The following is a 22,615-nucleotide window of genomic DNA, read 5'->3' on the forward strand; positions in this document are numbered from 1 at the left end:
TTAAGTATTTGGGAAGTAAAATGCCTGCATTAACCAGTTATTTTCTTTTCTCATCACAGCTGGAACAACAAGTGAAGGAGTGCTTGCTAATTTCTTTAACAGCTTACTAAGCAAGAAAACTGGATCCCCTGGGCCTGGGGGTACAGGCAGCCCTACAGTCAATTCTGGAGGCAACAGCCTGCCAACATCTGCCAAAAAAACAGGTACTCTCCTATAAGTGGTATTTTAACTCACTGAAAATGCCAATGAAATTAAACCATTTGGAATATGCAAGATCATTGTTCTAAAATTAGCCAAGATGATAGTCTTCTGAAATTTGAATAGGCTGTTGTTGTTGTTGCCATCTAAAGTGTATATACAGTATAGTTGAGCTACAATTGTGAACTACAGTTGCATAGTAATTACATTTTATTTTTGTCCCTATATTGGAAGCATGATAGTATTCATATTTGCTGTATAGCTGCCTGGTATGTGCTGGCAGTTAAAAGCTTCTCCAAAGAAAAGCCATTACTTGTCCAGACTTATCTGCCAGTTAGGTTGAGAGTGATGGAGATAAAAAAAAGTTGATGTGTTAGTTAGCTTGGTTATTAGGCAAGCTCCATGAGCCACAGGGGCTTGCCAAATGTTGAGGATACTATAGATAAAAGAATTCTAAAGGAATGGATCAATAGAACAATCGGGATATGGAGATAGCTATATAGATATAAATACAATATATACATATACACAATCTAAAAAGTCTACACACCCCTGTTAAAATGTCATGTTTCTGGGATGTAGAAAAATAAGACAAGGATAAATCATTTCAGAACTTTTTACACCTTTTTTAATATGACCTGTAAACTGTACAACTCAATTGAAAAACAAACTGAAATCTTTTTTTTTAAAAGGGGGGGGGGGTGATGTAAACATAAAAAAACTAAAATAATGTGGCTGCATAGGTGTGCACACCCTCTTATAACTGGGGCTGTAGCTGTGTTCAGAATTAAGCAATCTCATTCAAAATCATGTTAAATAGGAGTCAGTACACACCTGCCATCATTTAAAGTGCTTCTGATTAACCTTAAATAAAGTTCAGCTGTTCTAGTAGGTCTTTCCTGACATTTTCTTAGTCGCATCCTACAGCAAAAGCCATGGTCCACAGAGAGCTTCAAAAGCATCAGAGGGATCTCATTGTCAGGAGAAGGATACAAAAGAATTTCCAAGGCATTAGACATACCATGGAACACAGTGAAGACAGTCATCATCAAGTGGAGAAAATATGTCGCAACAGTCTCACATTACCAAGAACTGGACGTCCCTCTAAAATCGATGAAAAGACGAGAAGAAAACTGGTCTGGGAGGCTGCCAAGAGGCCTACAGTAACATTAAAGGAGCTGCAGGAATATCTGGCAAGTACTGGCTGTGTGGTACATGTCACAACAATCTCCCGTATTCTTCATATGTCTGGACTATGGGGCAAAGTGGCAAGATGGAAGCCTTTTCTTACACAGAAAAACATCCAACCCCGGCTAAATTTTGAAAAAACACATCTGAAGTCTCCCAAAAGCATGTGGGAAAATGTGTTATGGTCTGATGAAATCAAGGTTGAACTTTTTGGCCATAATTCCAAAAGATATGTTTGGCGCAAAAACAACACTGCACATCACCAAAAGAACACCATACCCACAGTGAAGCATGGTGGTGGCAGCATTATGCTTTGGAGCTGTTTTTCTTCAGCTGGAGCTGGGACCTTAGTCAAGGTAGAGGGAATTATGAACAGTTCCAAATACCATCAATATCGGCACAAAACCTTCAGGCTTCTGCTAGAAAGCTGAACATGAAGAGGATAAAATGGGACTCGGCGAGCGCTTAATAATAAAAGCAGCTAGTACACTAAAAAAGGAAACGGTATACCTTCTAAATGACAAATATATATACGTGCAGTGCTAAAGTGGATTTACGTAAATAACTGTATAATCTCCAGGATATATAAAGTGCTTAAGGATATCCAAATAAAGTGCTAATTATCCGGAAGAAATGCTTGATATAAGATCATAAGTAATAATGGTAGATAATAAAAGTAATGAATAAATGGTTATGAATGTCCAAATAAAGGAATTAAGATAAATAAAAGTTCCAAGAAATATCAGTAATCTGGATACAAGTAAATCTTGTTATCCCAGTGGTAAGAAGTCAGCCAGAGGTCCCCTTTTAAGGTAGGATGGAATATGGCCTGATGCGGATCTCCCAAACAACGTACGTGGTACGAAACGCATTAAGGAGGAGTCACGCTCCGGATCACAGAGGTCCGGCGGCCATCTTTGCCTACCAGCTGGTCAGTGCATTAAGCAGCTTTAAGCTGCATGTACTCCTACTCATACGGATGATTTGGATTTTAATCTCTGAACAATAAAACCTTTTATAAACCCCAAATTACTACACTATGGGCACCATTCTTTTTTGCTCTGCACCGAGCATTTAATTCTCAGGAACCCAGGTGACCATCCCAGTGTCCAGAGGAGGGAGATCCGCATCAGCCCATATTCCATCCTACCTTAAAGGGGACCGCTGGCTAACTTCTTACCACTCCAGACTCAAGAGGAGGGTTATCCATTCCAGGCTGTATTCCATCCCACCACAGAGGGGACCTCTGGCTGATTACCACATATTAACATACTGCGCATTTAAAATGCGCATCTGGTAAGTGTGCTTTTTTTACCATACCCCACATGTCACCGGAATATTTGATTGCATACCACTGGGATAACAAGATTTACTTGTATCCAGATTACTGATATTTCTTGGAACTTTTATCTTAATTCCTTTATTTGGACATTCATAACCATTTATTCATTACTTTGATTATATACTATTATTACTTATGATATATTATATCAAGCATTTCTTCCGGATAATTAGCACTTTATTTGGATATCATTAAGCACTTTATATATCCTGGAGATTTTACAGTTATTTACGTAAATCCACTTTAGCGCTGCGCGTATATATATTTTTTTGAGCATGAAAAGGGATTCATGACGACGACTCAAAGCATACATCCAATCAACAAAGGAATGGCTTCACCAGAAGATTAAAGTTTTGAAATGGCCCAGACCTGAATCTGATCGAAAATCTGTGGGGTGATCTGAAGAGGCCTGTGCACAAGAGATGCCCTCACAGTCTGACAGATTTGGAGTGTATTTGTAAGGGAGAGTGGGCAAATATTGCCAAGTCAAGATGTGCCATGCTGATAGACTCATACCCAATAATACTGAGTGCTAGAATCAAATCAAAAGATGCTTCAACAAAGTATTAGTTTAAGGGTGTGCACACTTATGCAACCATATTATTTTAGTTTTTTATTTTTACTTCCCTCTACCTAAAAGATTTTAGTTTGCTGTTCAACTGAGTTGTACAGTTTATAGGTTACATTAAAGGTGGAAAAAGGGGTGTGTAGATTTATTTACTTTTATATATATCTTAGGACAGCCTGCTTCACATTGTCGTCTGTGCTGAAATGCTAACCTCTGAGGGAACTCTTAAGGGTCCAAACAGGTGGGAATCACTCAGAGCTAGGTCCGGGCTGTAAGGGGGATGTGGCAATACCTCCCAGCCAAGTTGCTGTAATGTGCATGTTGTGCTGTAAGCAGAATGAACTTGTGCGTTTTCCTGAAGAAACAGGACACCCTTAGTGATCAAACCAGGCGATTTATTTATGCAGATGCAAATGCACATCATTTAAAACATGACAGTAATATTCACTGTTGATAGTGGAACCACAGGGTAGAAAATCCACATGAATAATGCCACGTTTGTCCCAGAAAATGCTTGCCATCACCTCCAGATGCAATTGTTCAAACTTTTTTTGGTGGTGGTGAGTCCGCATGCTTCCATTGCTTTGATGCTCATTTTGATTCCGGAGTGAATGTTCACAGGGATGAGTGCTGTGGGCTGGGAACCACCATGGCCGGAACTGTCAACGATGGATGCACGGCCATATTTGAAAACATTTACACCATTCAAATGTCTTACTGCAGCTAAGCATCTCACCACCATACTGTGCTTGAAGTCTTCTGTAGATATCTTGGGTTTTATGCCTTCGCTCACAATAAACTTCATCACCAAACGCTGTTCCATGCACGCACTAACACTGTTGTCTGCCATCTTGATTAATGGTCTCTGAACTGGCCCACGACATGTACCCCACCTATCAGTAACAGTACACACTTGCCACTTACTACTGCATATAGTACCACCACGCTAGCATCCCTTTTTACAACTGTAAAACTAAAAGATCTGGTTTAACAACTAAGACTGGAATTCCTGATTTGTTTTTGTTTTTTTTCTTAATAGTAAAATAATATAACATTTTAATTGATAAAAGATGAGACAAGCTAAAACACTCATGGGTTGTGTGAAGCAGAAGAATTCTGTTAGACTAAGGCTTGGTTCACATGTGCAGAGGTAAAAAAAAAAAGAAAAAGGTGCTCGATCAATGCTTTTACCATCCCCTGACCAGCAAGCTTTAAGTTATCATGGCTAGTGGTTATATTAGTACACATGGCTGCTGTTGTGATGCAGTAAAATCTATACATTTTGGGGGAGAACCACCCCCAAATGTGACCCACTCAAGTGATTGGGACTTTAGAGGGTAAACTCTACCATGCATGTAAGTGAGGCCTAAGGGCGAGTGCTGATTGACGCAGGTTAGAAGGTGGTCAGCATTCCCATTAACTTGTATAAGGTGATCGACAATCCTGACTCAGCAAAAATCTAAACAAAGAAATTTAAAAAAAAAAAAAAGGTTAAAACAGATAAATATGATATAATTTCTTTTCGATTTACCAATGCTAGCAGCATAAGGATTAAAAATAGTCAATGTTGATTAAGAGAGTGAAGTTCCACTTTAAGCACACTCCAGGCTGCATTACTGGCTGTGCATGTGTGTAGATTTGTATAGCATATGGTTGGCTTTCAAGTGAAAGTGATACAAAAGTTATGCAATAAATATAGCGATAAGTTAATAAAATTAAAATTACGGAAGCAAATGAACAATTTAAAAAAAAAAAATAAAAAAAAATGTATGTATGTGTATATTAAAATTTCGAGTCCAGACCTACCAGCCGTTCACAAAACGTACTCTCCACCAGTTGCCCCACCCAACCTTGCCCAGGTCTGCCCCCAACCACGCCCCCTTAAAGCATTACATTTTTCTTTAGAATAAATAGTCCAAAATATAAAACTGTACACAGTAATGTATATCCCAGCTCCCCTGTACTCCATTATAGTGATATGACATGTATACAGTAATCATTACTGTATACATGTCATCACTATAATGCAGTACAGGGGAGCGGGGATATACATTACTGTATACATGTCATATCACTATAATGGAGTACAGGGGAGCTGGGATATACATTACTGTATACATGTCATATCACTATAATGGAGTACAGGGGAGGGGGGATATACATTACTGTATACATGTCATATCACTATAATGGAGTACAGGGGAGCTGGGATATACATTACTGTATACATGTCATATCACTATAATGGAGTACAGGGGAGCTGGGATATACATTACTGTATACATGTCATATCACTATAATGGAGTACAGGGGAGCTGGGATATACATTACTGTATACATGTCATATCACTATAATGGAGTACAGGGGAGCTGGGATATACATTACTGTATACATGTCATATCACTAAAATGGAGTACAGGGGAGCTGGGATATACATTACTGTATACATGTCATATCACTATAATGGAGTACAGGGGGGCTGGGATATACATTACTGAGTGATGTATATCCCAGCTCCCCTGTACTCCATTATAGTGATAGGACATGTTGTATACAATATTTACTGTCCCCCCGAGTCGCCCGCGGCGGTAGAGAGGGTGTCTCCTCTCCTCTCAGCGGAGGAGAGCAGACCTCTCCTGCACCTGTCCCCTGTTTCATGGGCGCATGTAGTTCCTCCCACTGACACCAACGATGGGACACTATTCCTCCCCCCCCACTGACACCAACGATGGGACACACTTCCTCCCCCCCCACTGACACCAATGATGGGGCACTATCCCCCCCCCCCCCCACTGACACCAATGATGGGGCACTATCCCCCCCCCCACTGACACCAATGATGGGGCACTATCCCCCCCCCCCACTGACACCAATGATGGGGCACTATCCCCCCCCCCCCACTGACACCAATGATGGGGCACTATTCCACCCCCCACTGACACCAATGATGGGGCACTATTCCACCCCCCACTGACACCAATGATGGGGCACTATTCCACCCCCCACTGACACCAATGATGGGGCACTATTCCACCCCCCACTGACACCAATGATGGGGCACTATTCCACCCCCCACAGAGACCAATGATGGGGCACTATTCCACCCCCCACTGACACCAATGATGGGGCACTATTCCTCCCACTGATACTAATGATGGGGCACTATTCCTCCCACTGATACCAATGATGGGGCACTATTCCTCCCACTGATACCAATGATGGGGCACTATTCCTCCCACTGATACCAATGATGGGGCACTATTCCTCCCACTGATACCAATGATGGGGCACTATTCCTCCCACTGATACCAATGATGGGGCACTATTCCTCCCACTGACACCAATGATGGGACACTATTCCCCCCACTGATACTAATGATGGGGCACTATTCCTCCCACTGATACCAATGATGGGGCACTATTCCTCCCACTGATACCAATGATGGGGCACTATTCCTCCCACTGACACTAATGATGGGACACTATTCCCCCCACTGATACTAATGATGGGGCACTATTCCCGCCACTGATACCAATGATGGGGCACTATTCCTCCCACTGATAACAATGATGGGGCACTATTCCTGCCACTGATACCAATGATGGGGCACCTTTTCCCCCCACTGATGCCGATGATGAGGCACTATTCCTGCCACTAATACCGATGATGGGGCACTATTCCTGCCACTAATACCGATGATGGGGCACTATTCCTCCCACTGACACCGATGATGGGGCACTATTCCTCCCACTGGTGTGCATTGGAAGAGGGGTAGTCTTATACGGCGAGTATAGCCCAAACACTACATTTTAGCAGGAAAAGTAGGGGGTCGTCTTATACGCCCAGTCGTCTTATACGCCAGCAAATACGGTACGTATATTCTCCAGAGAGATCAAAGGGGACAAATAGAGTATCATCCTATCCTCCTAATAAAGGTCTAAAGTACAAAAAATACAATAGTGAGTGCTATAATCTATTCTCCTCTTGGTTGTATTCGATTAAATTTTTTTTCAACCCAGCCTACCTTCAATGATCAAGGAATCCACAACTTTATATACCACAATATCTTGATCCTAAACAGCTCATTTCAAAATAAAGTAATGGTTCTTCCCTCCAAAGGGTCTATAATTTAAGGACCTATACAGTGCATCCAGAAAGTATTCACAGCACTTAACCTTTGCCACATTTTGTTATGTTACAGCCTTATTCCAAAATGGATTCAATTAAATTTTTTTTTTCAAAATGCTACAAACCATACCCCATAATGACAACGTGAAAGAAGTTTGTTTTGAAATCTTTGCAATTTATTAAAAATAAAAAACGAAAAAAAAACACATGTACATAAGTATTCACAGCCTTTGCCTTGACAATCAAAATTAAGCTCTGGTGCATCCCATTTCCACTGATCATCCTTGAGATGTTTCCACAACTTGATTGGAGTCCACCTGTGGGAAATTCAGTTGATTGGACATGATTAGGAAAGGCATAAACCTGTCTATATAAGGTCCCACAGTTAACAGTACATGTCAGAGCACAAACCAAGCCATGAAGTCCAAGGAATTGTCTATAGACTTCCTAGACAGGATTGTATCAAGGCAAAGATCTGGGGAAGGGTACAGAAAATTTTCTGCAGCATTAAAGGTCCTAATGAGCACAGTGGTCTCCATCATCCGTAAATGGAAGAAGTTTGGAACCACCAGGAATCTTCCTAGAGTGGGCCACCTAACCAAAATGAGTGATCCAGGAAGAAGGGCCTTAGCCAGGGTGGTAACCAAGCACCCGATGGTCACTCTGAAAGAGTTCCAGCTTTTCTCTGTGGAGAGAGGAGAACCTTCCAGAAGAAGAACCATCTCTGCAGCACTCCACCAATCAGGCTTGTATGGTAAAATGGCCAGACGAAAGCCCTTCCTCAGGCAATGGCAGCCTGCCTGGAGTTTGCCAAAAGGCACCTGAGGGACTCTGACCATGAGAAACAATACTCCGGTTTGATGAAACAAAAACTCTTTGGCCTGAATGCCAAGCGTCATGTCTGGTGGAAACCAGGCACCGCTCACCACCTGGCCAGCACCATCCCTACAGTGAAGCATGGTGGTGGCAGCATCATGCTGTGGGGATGTTTTTCAGCGGCAGGAACTGGAAGACTAGTCAGGATTGAAGGAAAGACAATTGCAGCAATGTACAGAGACATCATTGATGAAAACCTGTTCCAGAGCACTCTGGACCTAAGACTGGGGCGATGGTTCATCTTTCAACAGGACCACAACCATAAGCACACAGCCCACAGAACAAATAAGTGGCTATGGGCCAACTCTGTGAATATCCTGGAGTGGCCCAGCCAGAGCCCAGACTTGAACCAGATTGAACATCTCTGGAGAGATCTGAAAATGGCTGTGTACCGATGCTCCCCATCCAACCTGATGGAGCTTGAGAGGCACTGCAAAGAAGAATGGGAGAAATTGCCCAAAAATAGGTGTGCCAAGCTTGCAGCATTATACTCAAAACGACTTGAGGCTGTAATTGGTTCTAAAGGTGCTTTAACAAAGTATTGAGCAAAGGCTGTGAATACTTCTGTACATGTGTGTTTTTTTTTTTGTTTTTTTTTTAATAAATTGCAAAGATTTCAAAACTAACTTCTTTCACATTGTCATTATGGGGTATTGTATGTTGACTGTTGAGGAATAAAATTTGTTTATTACATTTTGGAATAAGGCTGTAACATAAACAAAATGTGGCAAAAGTTAAGCGCTGTGAATACTTTCTGAATGCACTGTATCGGACGCCCTGGATAATTAAAGGTGGGTTATATTGTGATCGTTCTTTATTGGTTTATGTTATATGGGTATACTCTGGAACCACTTTGATGTGTTTATATTATAGACCTTTTGGAGGGGAGAATTATTACTTTATTTTGAAATTGGCTGTTTTGAATCAAGATATAGTGGTATATAAATTCCTCAACCTTGAGCCCTGAAGATAGGCTGGGTTGAAATAAATTTTCATCTAATACACCCAAGAGTAGTAGATCGTTAGGCTCTCACTGGGCACCCTGTTTTTGCTCCACCACTTCTGTATTTTTTTTCCCCCCTTTTTGGTGTCTGTTTTTTTTCTCCCTATTATTGATTAATAATCAACATCCCTCTATAAAAATAATGAGTTTATATTGTACTAATTTTGAGTGTTATTATTTTAGAACATTTGTTGTATAAATTGGCTCCTGAAGAAGTGGATTTTGTTCAAGAAATGCGTCAGCCATTTTTTGCATATTTCTTGAACTTGATGTGTCATATAAGTGAAATATTATTTTATTATGTAAAGCTGTTGATCAAAATACATAATTAATTTAATCTAAAATTGTTGCAAGTATCTTCTCTTTTTATATATGGATCATATATTTTATATATGGATGAAATAAAAGTTTTATTCAATAATGGTGTTCCTCAAAAGTCCCATTCTACTATTTTATTTTATTATTTTTTTGGATGTTGGGCATCTATTTACTAGGTGCAACCTCATCTTGTATATTTTACCACAAATTTGGGTAATTAAATGTTTGTGCCCTAATATTCACTTTAGTGTATTTCTTACTACCACTATTTTATTCTCTAGAGCAGTGGTTCTCAACCTTTCTAATGCCGCGACCCCTTAATACAGTTCCTCATGTTGTGGTGACCCCCAACCATAAAATTATTTTCGTTGCTACTTCATAACTGTAATTTTGCAGTGGGAGGACTAGCGCCCCATCACTGATGTCAGTGGGATGAATAGTGTCCCATCGTTGGTATCAGTGGGAGGAATAGTGTCCCATCATTGGTGTCAGTGGGAGGAATAGTGTCCCATCATTGGTGTCAGTGGGAGGAATAGTGCCCCATCATTGGTGTCAGTGGGAGGAATAGTGTTCCATCATTGGTGTCAGTGGGAGGAATAGTGTTCCATCATTGGTGTCAGTGGGAGGAATAGTGCCCCATTGTGGGTGTCAGTGGGAGGAATAGTGCCCCATTGTGGGTGTCAGTGGGAGGAATAGTGCCCCATCGTTGGTGTCAGTGGGGGGAGGAATAGTGCCCCATCGTTGGTGTCAGTGGGGGGAGGAATAGTGCCCCATCGTTGGTGTCAGTGGGAGGAATAGTGTCCCATCATTGGTGTCAGTGGGAGGAATAGTGCCCAATCATTGGCGTCAGTGGGAGGAATAGTGTCCCATCATTGGTGTCAGTGGGAGGAATAGTGCCCCATCATTGGTGTCAGTGGGAGGAATAGTGCCCAATCATTGGCGTCAGTGGGAGGAATAGTGCCCAATCATTGGCGTCAGTGGGAGGAATAGTGCCCAATCATTGGTGTCAGTGGGAGGAATAGTGTCCCATCATTGGCGTCAGTGGGAGGAATAGTGTCCCATCATTGGCGTCAGTGGGAGGAATAGTGCCCCATCATTGGCGTCATTGGGAGGAATAGTGTCCCATCATTGGTATCAGTGGGAGGAATAGTGTCCCATCATTGGTGTCAGTGGGAGGAATAGTGTCCCATCATTGGTGTCAGTGGGAGAAATAGTGCCCCATCATTGGTGTCAGTGGGAGAAATGGTGCCCCATCATTGGTGTCAGTGGGAGGAATGGTGCCCCATCATTGGTGTCAGTGGGAGGAATAGTGCCCCATCATTGGTGTCAGTGGGAGGAATAGTGCCCCATCATTGGTGTCAGTGGGAGGAATAGTGCCCCATCATTGGTGTCAGTGGGAGGAATAGTGCCCCATCATTGGTGTCAGTGGGAGGAATAGTGCCCCATTGTGGGTGTCAGTGGGAGGAATAGTGCCCCATTGTGGGTGTCAGTGGGAGGAATAGTGCCCCATCGTTGGTGTCAGTGGGGGGAGGAATAGTGCCCCATCGTTGGTGTCAGTGGGGGGAGGAATAGTGCCCCATCGTTGGTGTCAGTGGGGGGAGGAATAGTGCCCCATCGTTGGTGTCAGTGGGGGGAGGAATAGTGCCCCATCGTTGGTGTCAGTGGGGGGAGGAATAGTGCCCCATCGTTGGTGTCAGTGGGGGGAGGAATAGTGCCCCATCGTTGGTATTAGCGACACAAATGATGGGGCACTATCCCTCCCACTGACACCAATGATACTTACCTTGCTGACTCCTGCTCCAGCCTGGGCTCGCTCTCTCCCTCTCCCATCTACAGCCTGCATACCTGGCTGCAGCAGCAAAATTTGCACTTACCTGTCAGCTGTCTTCCTTCTCTGGCCTCTCTCTTCACTCGTTCCTGCAGCTCCCTCGATCTTCTTCGATCTCCGCGCGCTGCCGCTCGGCTCCTCCTCTCCAAGCTCCACCTTCTCGCCGGTGATTGGCCGCCTGTGTGCCTCTCCTGAGCTACAGTTCCGGTGGCCAATCAGCGGCGAGGAGGCGGTGACAGGGGCAGCATATCATCCCGCCCACACATCGCCGGAGACAGGAGCGGCGTCTCGGTTCCTAAGACCATCGGAAATATGTGTTTTCCGATGGTCTTAGGCGACCCCTGGGAAATGGTCGTTCGACCCCCAAAGGGGTCGCGACCCCCAGGTTGAGAACCGCTGCTCTAGAGTGTCAGCTTTCAGAAGATATTTAATGTTTGGGGGTTTGATAAATGACAAAGTATAACGTTTATTGAAATATTTAAAATCTCAGTAATATGTCTTATTACCATGTCATCTATTCTTTTAAAGGCCAAAAGCCAGTGTTAACAGACGTCCAAGCTGAACTGGATAGAATCTCTCGTAAACCTGATATTGTCTCCCCAACATCACCTACATCCCCTACAGAAAATGAAGCATCTTGAAGGCTGCAGTTTCATCTTTGGAGTTGTGTAAAACAGCCTCTGCCTTTTCCTCTTTCAGTGATTGTGGAACCGCGGAGACAAACACTTTTTTTTTTTTTTTCCTTTAAAGTGAAAACACAATGTTTTGATATGTTTATCCCACTTTACAAAAAATACCCATGGGATAATTAATATAACTGGACTGCTGTTTTTTTATGGCACGGATCTACATTTTTTTTTTACATATGTAATAATTGTTTTCTTTTGTTTTTGTTTAAGCCACTGTTTGGTAAAGAATTCAGTTAATTATCTAAAGAGAAAATTATAGGTGAGCAGAATTGCAATTCCATAGGCTACTGATGGAGTCCCAGTTTCAACTACAAGCAGAACCTTTTTGAAAACCGTAAAGTTTTTGTGTCACACAAATAGAGGGGAAGAAGTTAGCGTATATTTCCACCATTAGTTGAGCAAATGTAGTACACAAATTACACTCCAGGGTTTGTCACCTTGTGCATATTCCTCTATTTAGGTGCGGATTCTGTAGTAGTCTCTGTAATTGAGACTGGTAAAAGTTCTGGGTAGAGGTCCCAGAAATTGTTTGAATTGGGACTATTCTGGTGGTGCACCTTGGGTACTGATGGGAGTGTAACATGATATTCTCCATCTTCATATTTGAGAAGTTCTACTTTGACTTGTTTTGACTATTTATGACAATGAACAGGTTAATTGATCTTGTAAAGAAAACTGGCATTACTGAATATTGCTGCTGTGCTCACCTATACAGTGATATACGGTATGGGAAGTTTCTAATACCAGATTATTGCAAGCACTGAAACGATCATGTTTTATAATTTAAAACAAAGGCAGAGATTAGAGTCGGTGTGTTGTGTTAAACTAATGTCTCCAGATATGTTTGTCTGACATGTACAGATCTGCACTAGCTGCTGTTTCACCGGTTTACAATGATGGTTCAAACAGTCCTGTCTTCTACAATCAGTTAATAAAGTTGTATTTATTCTCTGCATAGAATAAACTATCTTTTTATTTATGTTAATATATTTTAGTAGTCCTGTTTAGTTAGTATAACTAATGACCATTTTGACTACATATTCCACAGAGGGGAATATGTCGGAATATATCTGTGTAGTTAACTTGAACGTGAGCACCATGCTTGTATTGGGAGTTGCCAATTGCAATTTCAAGTAATTAGGAAGGAAAAAAACCGCTGTGGTTTTTTTTTTTTTTTTTTTTTAAACAAAAAATTTGGATTAATTTATTTTAGTCTGCACAGGTCCATCGATATAATGTTAAAATACTTTGCCTATTCAAGGGAAAGCAGCATGTTCTCTATAAAATCCAGTCCACCAGATTACTTACTCATACTCACTTTTCCTTTTGCTCCTCTGTTAAGCAGCAGAAACTAGGAAGTACAGCCCAGTATAAGCTCTAGTCAGAGCTTACACATGGCCGACTGTATCCCCACCCCGTAACAATGCGGTGCCAATCACAAAGAACCAGTGCTGTTACATGCTCTTCTATACCAAAAAGCGTCGGGTATTTTCTTAGCTCCTATTGTCTGGGGATGATGGAAAGGTGAATATATACTGCTGGTGGACTAGACTCTAAAACAAATTCATTTTGTTACCCTACATGGGCAAAATGTAGGTGTCCTTTATGGGTCACAACACTACTTGCCAATGGTTCACCTGTGGCTCGGTTTCCTGAGAGTGAGGGCCAAATGATCCATTAAGCCAATTGTTATGCATGCAAACACAAGATATCCATGTGCTGTATATGCTACAATTTTGCAGATTCTAAATACAAAGAACTTTCTAAAGTGCAAACCCTCAAGTTTGCATTTCACCTTTTGATGTTTTCCTACAAACCTAGGGAAGACAAGTTGCAGATGAGCAGAGGCCTAATTTATAGTTATTGCACAAGAAAAAACAATATCCTGTCTATAAACTTTTATTTAGGTTAGGATAATTGCAGAAAATTCTTTTAACATTCTTTTACCAATAATCAAATCACTAAATGATAGGGGATGCCGTGTTCTATATCATAACAATTACTTATTTGCTACTTTTTCAATTTTATAGTTCATTACCAAGCATATCTGCTAACCCTAATGTTAAATGCCATAAAATGCATTAAGGCTGCTATTTATTTACTTCCTATAACTGCTATTTACTATGTTCATGCTGTCCCTTTTGGGCCCACTCACACCATTGCATTTTATGTGCTCTACAACACAGGATCAAAGTGCTATAAAAAATATACTAAAAATTGTTACCATTATAAACCTATAAATCTCCTTACATCAGTGTGGGTTGTTTGTTTTTTTGTTGTTTTTTTTCAATACTGCTTCCTATATGTTTTGTGCATTTTGCCACCTAATTCATTACAGTTGGCATTGCATTGAAAACACAATGTGCACTTTAATTAGTGTTTTTCAAGTTACATGTGTCTGCAAAAAAAAAAAAAAAAAGTGTCTTGCGTTGCATTACATTTTAATGCAACACATTAAAAGTGCATTGGGGGAATAAACAATGTAACCAATATAATGGTGCAGGAAGCTGGCATGCTGCACATTAACAAAGCAAAAAGATCTGTGTAGACAGAGGGATCCAAAGCATGCAGCTTCAGCTGAACTGCTCTCTGTGCTGTGTGTGTCACAAACACAGTATGAAACACAGAGCATTTTACTTCTAATTATCAAAGGGGCTGAACCCCTTCTGTTAATTAGGATCAAGATCTGCTTCACTTTTCAGTTTAGAGGTGTGCACAGGCATAAAGCCTGTGCCACTCTTTAGTTCCCCCTATTATGCACTTTGAGGAAAAGGGATGTGTTTCCTAAGATGATGTGAACAGGCCCTATTCTTTGGGTACTGACCAGTATGCAAGTCAAGAATTCTAACTTTACAAATCTGGAAGCTCATTAGTGCAATGTAATAGTGTAAATGGGCCTTTAAAGTATTGAAATCAGAGACAGCCAAGAAGCTAGCATTTCAGAGGGTGGTCACAAGTGACAGCCCCTTTATTTCACTCAAGATGTGGGACATGTAAAAGGCTATAGGAGTAGCCAGGAGGTGTGATATGTGGGCCATAGAACTGTTTCACACAGGAGAGGATTAGCGATGCTTTTCAGATCTCTGTTTATGGCACCGTAAAATAAGCATAATTAACATTCTTTATGCAATATGCATATTTGTATAAAATGACATTAAAACCACATAATTTACAAACTGTCAGTACATGCTGTATTGCATGCTGTTCATAATCACTCAGTCACTATGGGATTCATTTTCTGTACTCTGCAAAAAACCTGGTTGATGCTGCTGTTCACTTTCCCTCCTTCCGTGTCTGTGTCCCCACTGCAGCCTGAGATTATGTAGACCAGCGGTAGGCAACATTAACATTACAGCTGTGGTGAAACTACAAATCCCATCATGGCACTGCCTCTGGGAATCATGCTTTTAGCTGTCAGTGTCGAAATGCCTCATGGGATTTGCAGTTTTACAGCAGCTGGAGTGCCAAGGTTGCCTACTGGTGTAGACCATCCATTGCCACATCTACTGAGCATGTGCCAGTTTTAGTTCCCTTAGATACTTACATGTTGATTGATGGAGGCTTCACCTCCCTGTAATTCTAAGCACATACAAACAGACACAAGCTTGAGGGGTGTGAAACGGGCTGTGATTGGCAGAACCTCCTAATAGCCCACACAATGTTTTTTTTTTGTGCCACAAATAAAGATTAGAGTTCAAATACATATTTGTATGACATTTTAAACATTTATTTGATATTAATTGCATATTTTTCCTGTTGTGTCGAAGGCGTCATGTTTTTTTTTTTTTTTCTTTGTATGTGACCAGCAGCAGAGGGCTAGAAACTCCCCTTGCTGATGTTTCCCTGCAGATGGACTGGGAAAGAGATCAAATGACAGATGTATATCCATTATGAAAAAAGGTGCTTAGAAGTATGTGTATTTATTTCACACACACAAAAAAAAAAAACCTGATGCCATCATCCATATAAATAAAGAGAAGGGATAATGTAAATTAAACTGTGTATTTAGAATCACTTTAGTGCTTCCTGCACACTGGGGCTTTTATAAATGCTTTTTTTCTGGCTTAGGCATGTATTTAATTGGCCAGAATATGGATTTATTCTGGTCACTGATATATCACTAAAATGAAAAACCACTCAAGCACTAAATGCACCTAATGCTTAGATGTGCTTATCGGTGTTTAGGTGCATTTTGAATCTTTTTATTGCAAAATGCTCCTCCTGTTGAATGCACAAGTGAGATTTTTTTTGTTTTGTTTTTCTGCCTCAACTCCTGTAAATGCCTGTGTGCATGCATAGGCTATCATGGAAGGGTGTTTAGAGGCAGAAAAACAACACACCTGTAATACAGGTGTTTTTCAGATCAAGGGTACATGAGGCCTAATGGTGCCCATCCACTAGATGAAAAATCATTTGAGCATCTGTCATTTGGATAATTCAATCATTTAAGGGAACAAATAGAAAAACGAGCCAAAAAAATGAAAGGAAAAGTTTTGGAGAACTGCTGAACTGATGAGAAATTGAAAGGTTAATGTGTTTCTCACCCAATAAAAATCAAACTGTTCGTACTGTGCATATGTTACAATACAAACAAAAAACTGATTCATTTATGTCTATGGAACGAATTATTGTTCGAAAATCAGTCATTACATGATGGCAATATCGCTTGCTCTCATGACTGTGTGTTTTGTGTTTTAAAAATGTGTTTGAACACTTTTTCAACTGGTGTATGGCTAGCATTAGTCTACATACTGATAATCTTTCATTTGGCTTTTAACAGCAGCTTCACAAGGAGGGACAACACAGGTGAAACAGTCACTCTTCATAAATGCACACCTGGTTTAAAAGTATGGCCTTCTCTTTTTAATATTGTTAGCACATCATTTCTACTGCTTGTAAAACAATCCTGTAATTGTTTGAGTAATGTTATTGCAAGCCACCCAGTATCTTCAAAGCTTACCCAGCAAATAGCTTTTAATAATCTTTGTATACGGAACCGTGATGAAAACACTTTTTATTTGCAGTTCATAAAGCCTTGATTTACCCAGAATAGCTAATTCAGATTGTTTGCACGGTTGGGTTTCAGCTTCCCATAATATATTTGCATTTATTTAGTATTGGGCTTTTGGTGAGAGAAATGCATGTTAAATCATAACATTTTGAACTGCTCAGTTAAGTTAATGGGGTTTTTTCTCTTTTCACTGATTTTACATGTAAATATCCCATAACTTGTATTTGGAGTGCCAACTTTCACGTCTAAGGAATCTTGATTTTGGTTTTCCCAATCTTGACTTTACATGCAATGACCCTTGTATAAGAAAAGTGTACAAATAAGCTGGTTTATTCCCAAACTGTATTTCAGCGAAAAAAAAAAATATATCAATGAAAACTTTTCTTGTGTCCATTATTTATTTATAACACGCTCATGTTCAAAGAAGGCACCATATGTTCTCAAGAATTTAAGACTATATTGCAATTTAAAACTTTCCACCTTCAACCAGCTTTATGCATATACACTATACTATATGGTCAAAAGTATTGGATTCAGGTGTTCCAATCACCTCCATGGCCACAGGTGTATAAAATCAAGCACATAGGCATGCAGTGCTTCTACAAACATTTGTGAAAGAATGGGTCATTCTCAGGAGCTCAATGAATTCAAGCGTGGTACTGTGATAGGTTGCCACCTTGCTATTAAATATTCCACAGTCAACTGTTAGTGGGATTATAACAAAGCAGAAGCAACTGGGAACAACAGCAACTCCCCCATGAAGTGGTAGGCCAGGTAAAATGACAGAGTGGGGTCAGTGCACACTGAAGCACGCAGTGCGCAGAAGTCGCCAACTGTCTGCAGAATCAATTGTTAAAAACCTCCAAACTTTGTGTGGCTTTCAGATTACACAATAACATTGCATAGAGAGCTTCATGGAATGGGTTTCCATGGCCAAGCAGCTACATCCAAGCCTTACATCACCGAGTGCAATGAAAAGCATTGGATGTGGTGGTGTAAAGCATAGCTCTACTGGGCACTAGAGCAGTGGAGATGTGTTCTCTGGACTGACGAATCACGCTTCTCTGTCTGGCAATCTGATGGACGTGTGGTTTGGCGGTTGCCAGGAGAACGGTACTTGCCTGACTGCATTGTGCCAAGTGTAAAGTATGGTGTGGGGTTGTTTTTCAGGGGTTGGGCTTTGGAACTCTTAAGGCATCAGCAAATCAAGACATTTTGGACAATTTCATGTTCCCAATTTTGTGGATGGCCTCTTCCTGTTCCAGCATGACTGCACACCAGTGCACAAAGCATAGTCCATAAAGACATGGATGAACGAGTTTGGAGTGGAGGAACTTGACTGGCCTGCACAAAGTGCTGACCTCAACCCGACAGAACACCTTTGGGATGAATTGGAGCGAAGACTGCGAGCCAGTCCTTCTTGTCTGACATCAGTGCCTTACCTCAAAAATGCACTTCTGGAAGAATAGTCAAACATTCCCATAGATACACACCTAAACCTTGTGGACAGCCTTCCCAGAAGAGTTGAAGCTGTAATAGCTGTAAAGGGTGGGCCAACTCAGTATTGAACCCTATGGACTAAGACTGGGATGACATTAGTTCATGTGCGTGTAAAGGCAGGCATCGCAATGCTTTTGGCAATATAGTGTATATATAGCAGGTGGGCCTTAAGGCCAAGTTGCCGCACCTTTGTATTCACTGGGAATTGCTCTTCTGTGCTAAGAGTATGCTCCTAGCACAGTGAAAAAGCAGTCATGGACAGCTCCTGGCCATTGTTCATGATTAGATGTTTTTGATCATGTGCCAGCCAATAGTCACATGAGTGGGAAGCCCACCTCCTGGTGTAATGGGCCACTGGACAGCAAGCGGTTAAATAGGGTTTTTACATGTTGACCACTGTGCAGTATGCAGTAGCTGGAAGTTGTATGCTCTTCTCCAGAACATCTCACCCTTTCCTCTTCTGGTTCAGTTACTGACCCACTACTCTCCACGGGTTTGTACTCAGAATCTGAATCAAACCGTGAGAGCTCCTCCCTGCTCTCATCTGTCATGTTAAGGATTTGAAATGCCTCCTCAATGGTGTACATTTTTTTGGACATGGCTCTGGTAGCACTATACTGGTGTGACGGTGACACTAGGACAGATGTGGCTGCAATCAGGTACACTGTGGATGTCTGCACTGGTGTCACTGCAATCGGGGGAACTGTAAATGGCTGCACTGGTGTGGCTGGATCAGGGCACTTCAGATGGTTGAATTGGTTTGGCTGAATCAGGGCACTGAAGATGGTTATGCTGGTGTGGTTGGATCAATGCACTAACAGATGGCTGCACTGGTGTGGCTGAATCAGGTCGCTGATGACTGCTACACTGGTGTGGCTGAATCAGTGCACTGACCTGCTACACTGGTGTGGCTGAATCCGGGTACTACAAATGAAAACAAAATAAGGTGTACCGGCCTTGCGCATTACCTCAGGGGCAACTGGAACTACCTAATTGTGCCCCTATCGCACAGTCGACACTTCTATGGCTTCCCCCTGCCCTGCGCCCTATGGAGCTGAGCCCGATGTTGCTCCATGGCTTACAAGTCTGGGACTCGGTACGTTACTCCAGTGGCCTGATGTCACCCTTTCTGCCTTTGCTCCCAATTGTTAATAATCCTCTTTTCCCACCGGGTTTGGATCACCCAAGGGCGTTCTCTTGGTGGGTGGCTAATGATTTTTCGCAGGTGCGACACTTTTTGGTTTTTCGGTTCTTCCCCACCTGGGATTCTCTTCAGGAGTCCCAGGATGTTCCCCCGGTGGAATTTTTTCCATACCTTCAATTGCGGGGCACTTCTGCTTTCCCATACCAGAAATCTGCCTTTGAACAGCTTTGCCAGCAGCGTCCGGGCGCCCCGGGCCTTATCTCCCTTCTTTATGCGGCTTTGAACAGACGCTTGTCGCATACTTCTCTTTCATATGTTGTTCAGTGGGAGAGCGACCTGGGAGTGGCTGTGGATCTGGAGGACTGGAATAAGGCCTGGTCACTCATAGCTAAATGCTCATTTAATACGTCCACGCTGGAGGCAGCCTATAAGGTATTGTTTCGTTGGTATTGGGTTCCGGCTCGTTTACCCAAGGCTAACCCTGCCTGTAATGATCAATGTTTTTGGGGTTGTGGCCAATCGTGGCGATGTCTTGCATATCTGGTGGTCATGCCCAAGACTGGTTCGTTTTTGGTCTCGTGCGTTTGGCCTCCTTTTCACTTTGTTTCATCTCTCTATACGCCGGGATGCTCGGTATGCCTTGCTTCATTGCCCTATACCGGGCCTCTTGGCTCATCAGGAGAAGTTGGCGTCCTATTTGTTTTTATCGGCCACTAGAACAATTGCCAACGCCTGGAAGAGTCAGTTTGTCCCTCTTCAGGGGGTGCGGGATCGTATGACCACTATGATGCTCAACGAACAGATGTCGAGTATATGCAACGACTCCCAACATAAATTTTCGAAAATATGGGAACCGTGGTTGCAATATGCCTTTCCCAGGCTCCCTCTGGCTAGTATGGGGATGTAATGGCGTTTGGCATTGGCGCTCTTGGACCCTTGCTTTTTTTTTTTTTTTTTTTTTCTCCCTTTTTCTGTTAGTTTTTGGGTGACAGTGGACAGCTGTCTTTAGTTGTCATAGTTTCATTAATGTTGTTGTAACTTATGTGCCATTGATAGCCCCTGCATGGGCCTACCTTCTGCCTTGTTGGAGTTAGAGCACTGTTTCTCTATTATGTTTTTTCTTATCGGTGCAACTGATAGCCCCTGTGGGGGCGTGTTTTGTTGCCTCTGTTTTATACTGATTAAAATTAATAAAAACCATTTGAAATATAAAAGGATTAAACAGATGTATACTCAAACACCAAAAATTACAAGCATATTACATCCAATGCTGGCCAATAAGGACCAGACTACTGTGCGAGTCCCAGATGAAGGAAGACACTAGAAGGATGGCTGACGTGTTTCGAAGGGTGATCCCCTCTTCCTCAGAGCCAATTTATCATGGTGTAGAATCCTTTTACTGTATATACCAAATTGTGGCTTATAAGCTCCTACCACTTATGGGCTGGTGTAATTAATGGGTAGGGGTGTCCATATATCACATGCTTAAACCATATAGATTTTTGCACTGTAGCACATAGCAAATTGGTATATAAGGGAGGACGACTAGACCATGATAAATTGGTTCTGAGGAAGAGGATCCCCCTTCAAAATGCATCAGCCTTCCTTCATCTGGGATTCGCACAGTACTCTGGTCCTCTTTGGCCAGCATTGGATGTAATATGCTTGTAATTTTTGGGTGTTTATGAGCATACCTTTGTTTTATCCTTTTAATAAACACGTTGCTGAGGTAATGCACAAGGCTGGTGCGCCTTCTTTTGTTTTTACTTTGTAGTATTGTTTTGGGCTTCCCCAGTCTTTCAAAGGGTTGAAGCGTTGTCCATATATGGTCCTCCCTTGCAGCTGACTGTCTCCTACTCCTTTCTGAGCTTCTTCTTTCTGATTGGCAGGAAGGATCATGACCAAGACCCGAGGAGCTGGGCAGCACAGACAAAAAAAATACAAAATTAGTCATTGACTTGAAAAACAACAAAAAGAATATGCGCATTGTAACGGAACCGGAACCCAGACCGCACTGAGTTTTTCCGTTATAGCACAACTTCCCCTGTCCGAATACCATCCACGGACCACACCCTCGAAATCCCTCAGGAAAAAAAGACAACACCCAGCTCTTACTAAAACAGGAAGCCAACAACTCTTTATTTTACACAAAGCACAGAATATATACAGAGGGCGGGGAAACACAACCAGGAACAGGAAATACATCATCAGCCCACCCTCTCAGTGGGAAGGGCTACAGTATAGGCAGGAAACACCTCATCACCCCTCCCCATCCAACCAGAAACAGAACAATGGGATGCAACTATATGGCAAAGGACATTGACCAGGCACAGGGTGGGTTAAACATAATGATTTGGGGAGATGATACAGAGGTCCCCCCACCCCCAAAAGTCACTCCCGTCACATATCTCCCCTTTCGGCAGGAGAGTAACGCAGGAGTAGATCCCACACGGATGTACTCTGAAGTTACTCTGCACCTCCAGTCTCTCAATGCCAGCACCCACACAGTACCCCATGCAAATTGTCCCACACCAAGCGTTACTCACCCAGCCAACCTCTGCCTCTCCCGTAGAACATACCCGCCGCTGGGGAGAAGTACGGACTGGTCCTTCTCCCGGAAATCCTCTCAGCCGCTGGAGAGAAGACAGGGTGGCTGGGCCGACTCCATCCTTCTGTAGGGGATCTGGGCTGACTACCCAGCATCCCTGGGGTATCCAGGTGGTGGCTGTAGTTGCTAGGCAGAGGCCAGCGGCACTCTGCCCTGGTGCCAGCGCTTCTGCTGGGGACCCCACATCTGCTCCGGCTAACCGTGGGGGAGGG

At 42.3% G+C, this 22,615-nt stretch overlaps 1 protein-coding gene across 1 annotated transcript in view; it reads left to right on the forward strand.

The window, feature by feature from the left end:
- The window catches only part of DYNC1LI1 (dynein cytoplasmic 1 light intermediate chain 1), a 70,094-nt gene extending 52,562 nt beyond the window's left edge, over nucleotides 1-17,532 (forward strand). Inside the window, exons 12-13 of the mRNA XM_089690748.1 lie at nucleotides 60-203; nucleotides 11,980-17,532. Coding sequence (XP_089546874.1) covers nucleotides 60-203; nucleotides 11,980-12,092 — 257 coding nt within the window. The 3' untranslated portion in view covers nucleotides 12,093-17,532. The remainder of the gene's footprint in view (nucleotides 1-59; nucleotides 204-11,979) is intronic.
- The last annotated feature ends 5,083 nt before the right edge of the window (nucleotides 17,533-22,615 follow it).

Source organism: Staurois parvus, unplaced genomic scaffold (assembly GCF_062004578.1).
Source record: "Staurois parvus isolate SC_StPar_1 unplaced genomic scaffold, SC_StPar_1.0 ptg000021l, whole genome shotgun sequence".
NCBI lineage: Eukaryota > Metazoa > Chordata > Amphibia > Anura > Ranidae > Staurois > Staurois parvus.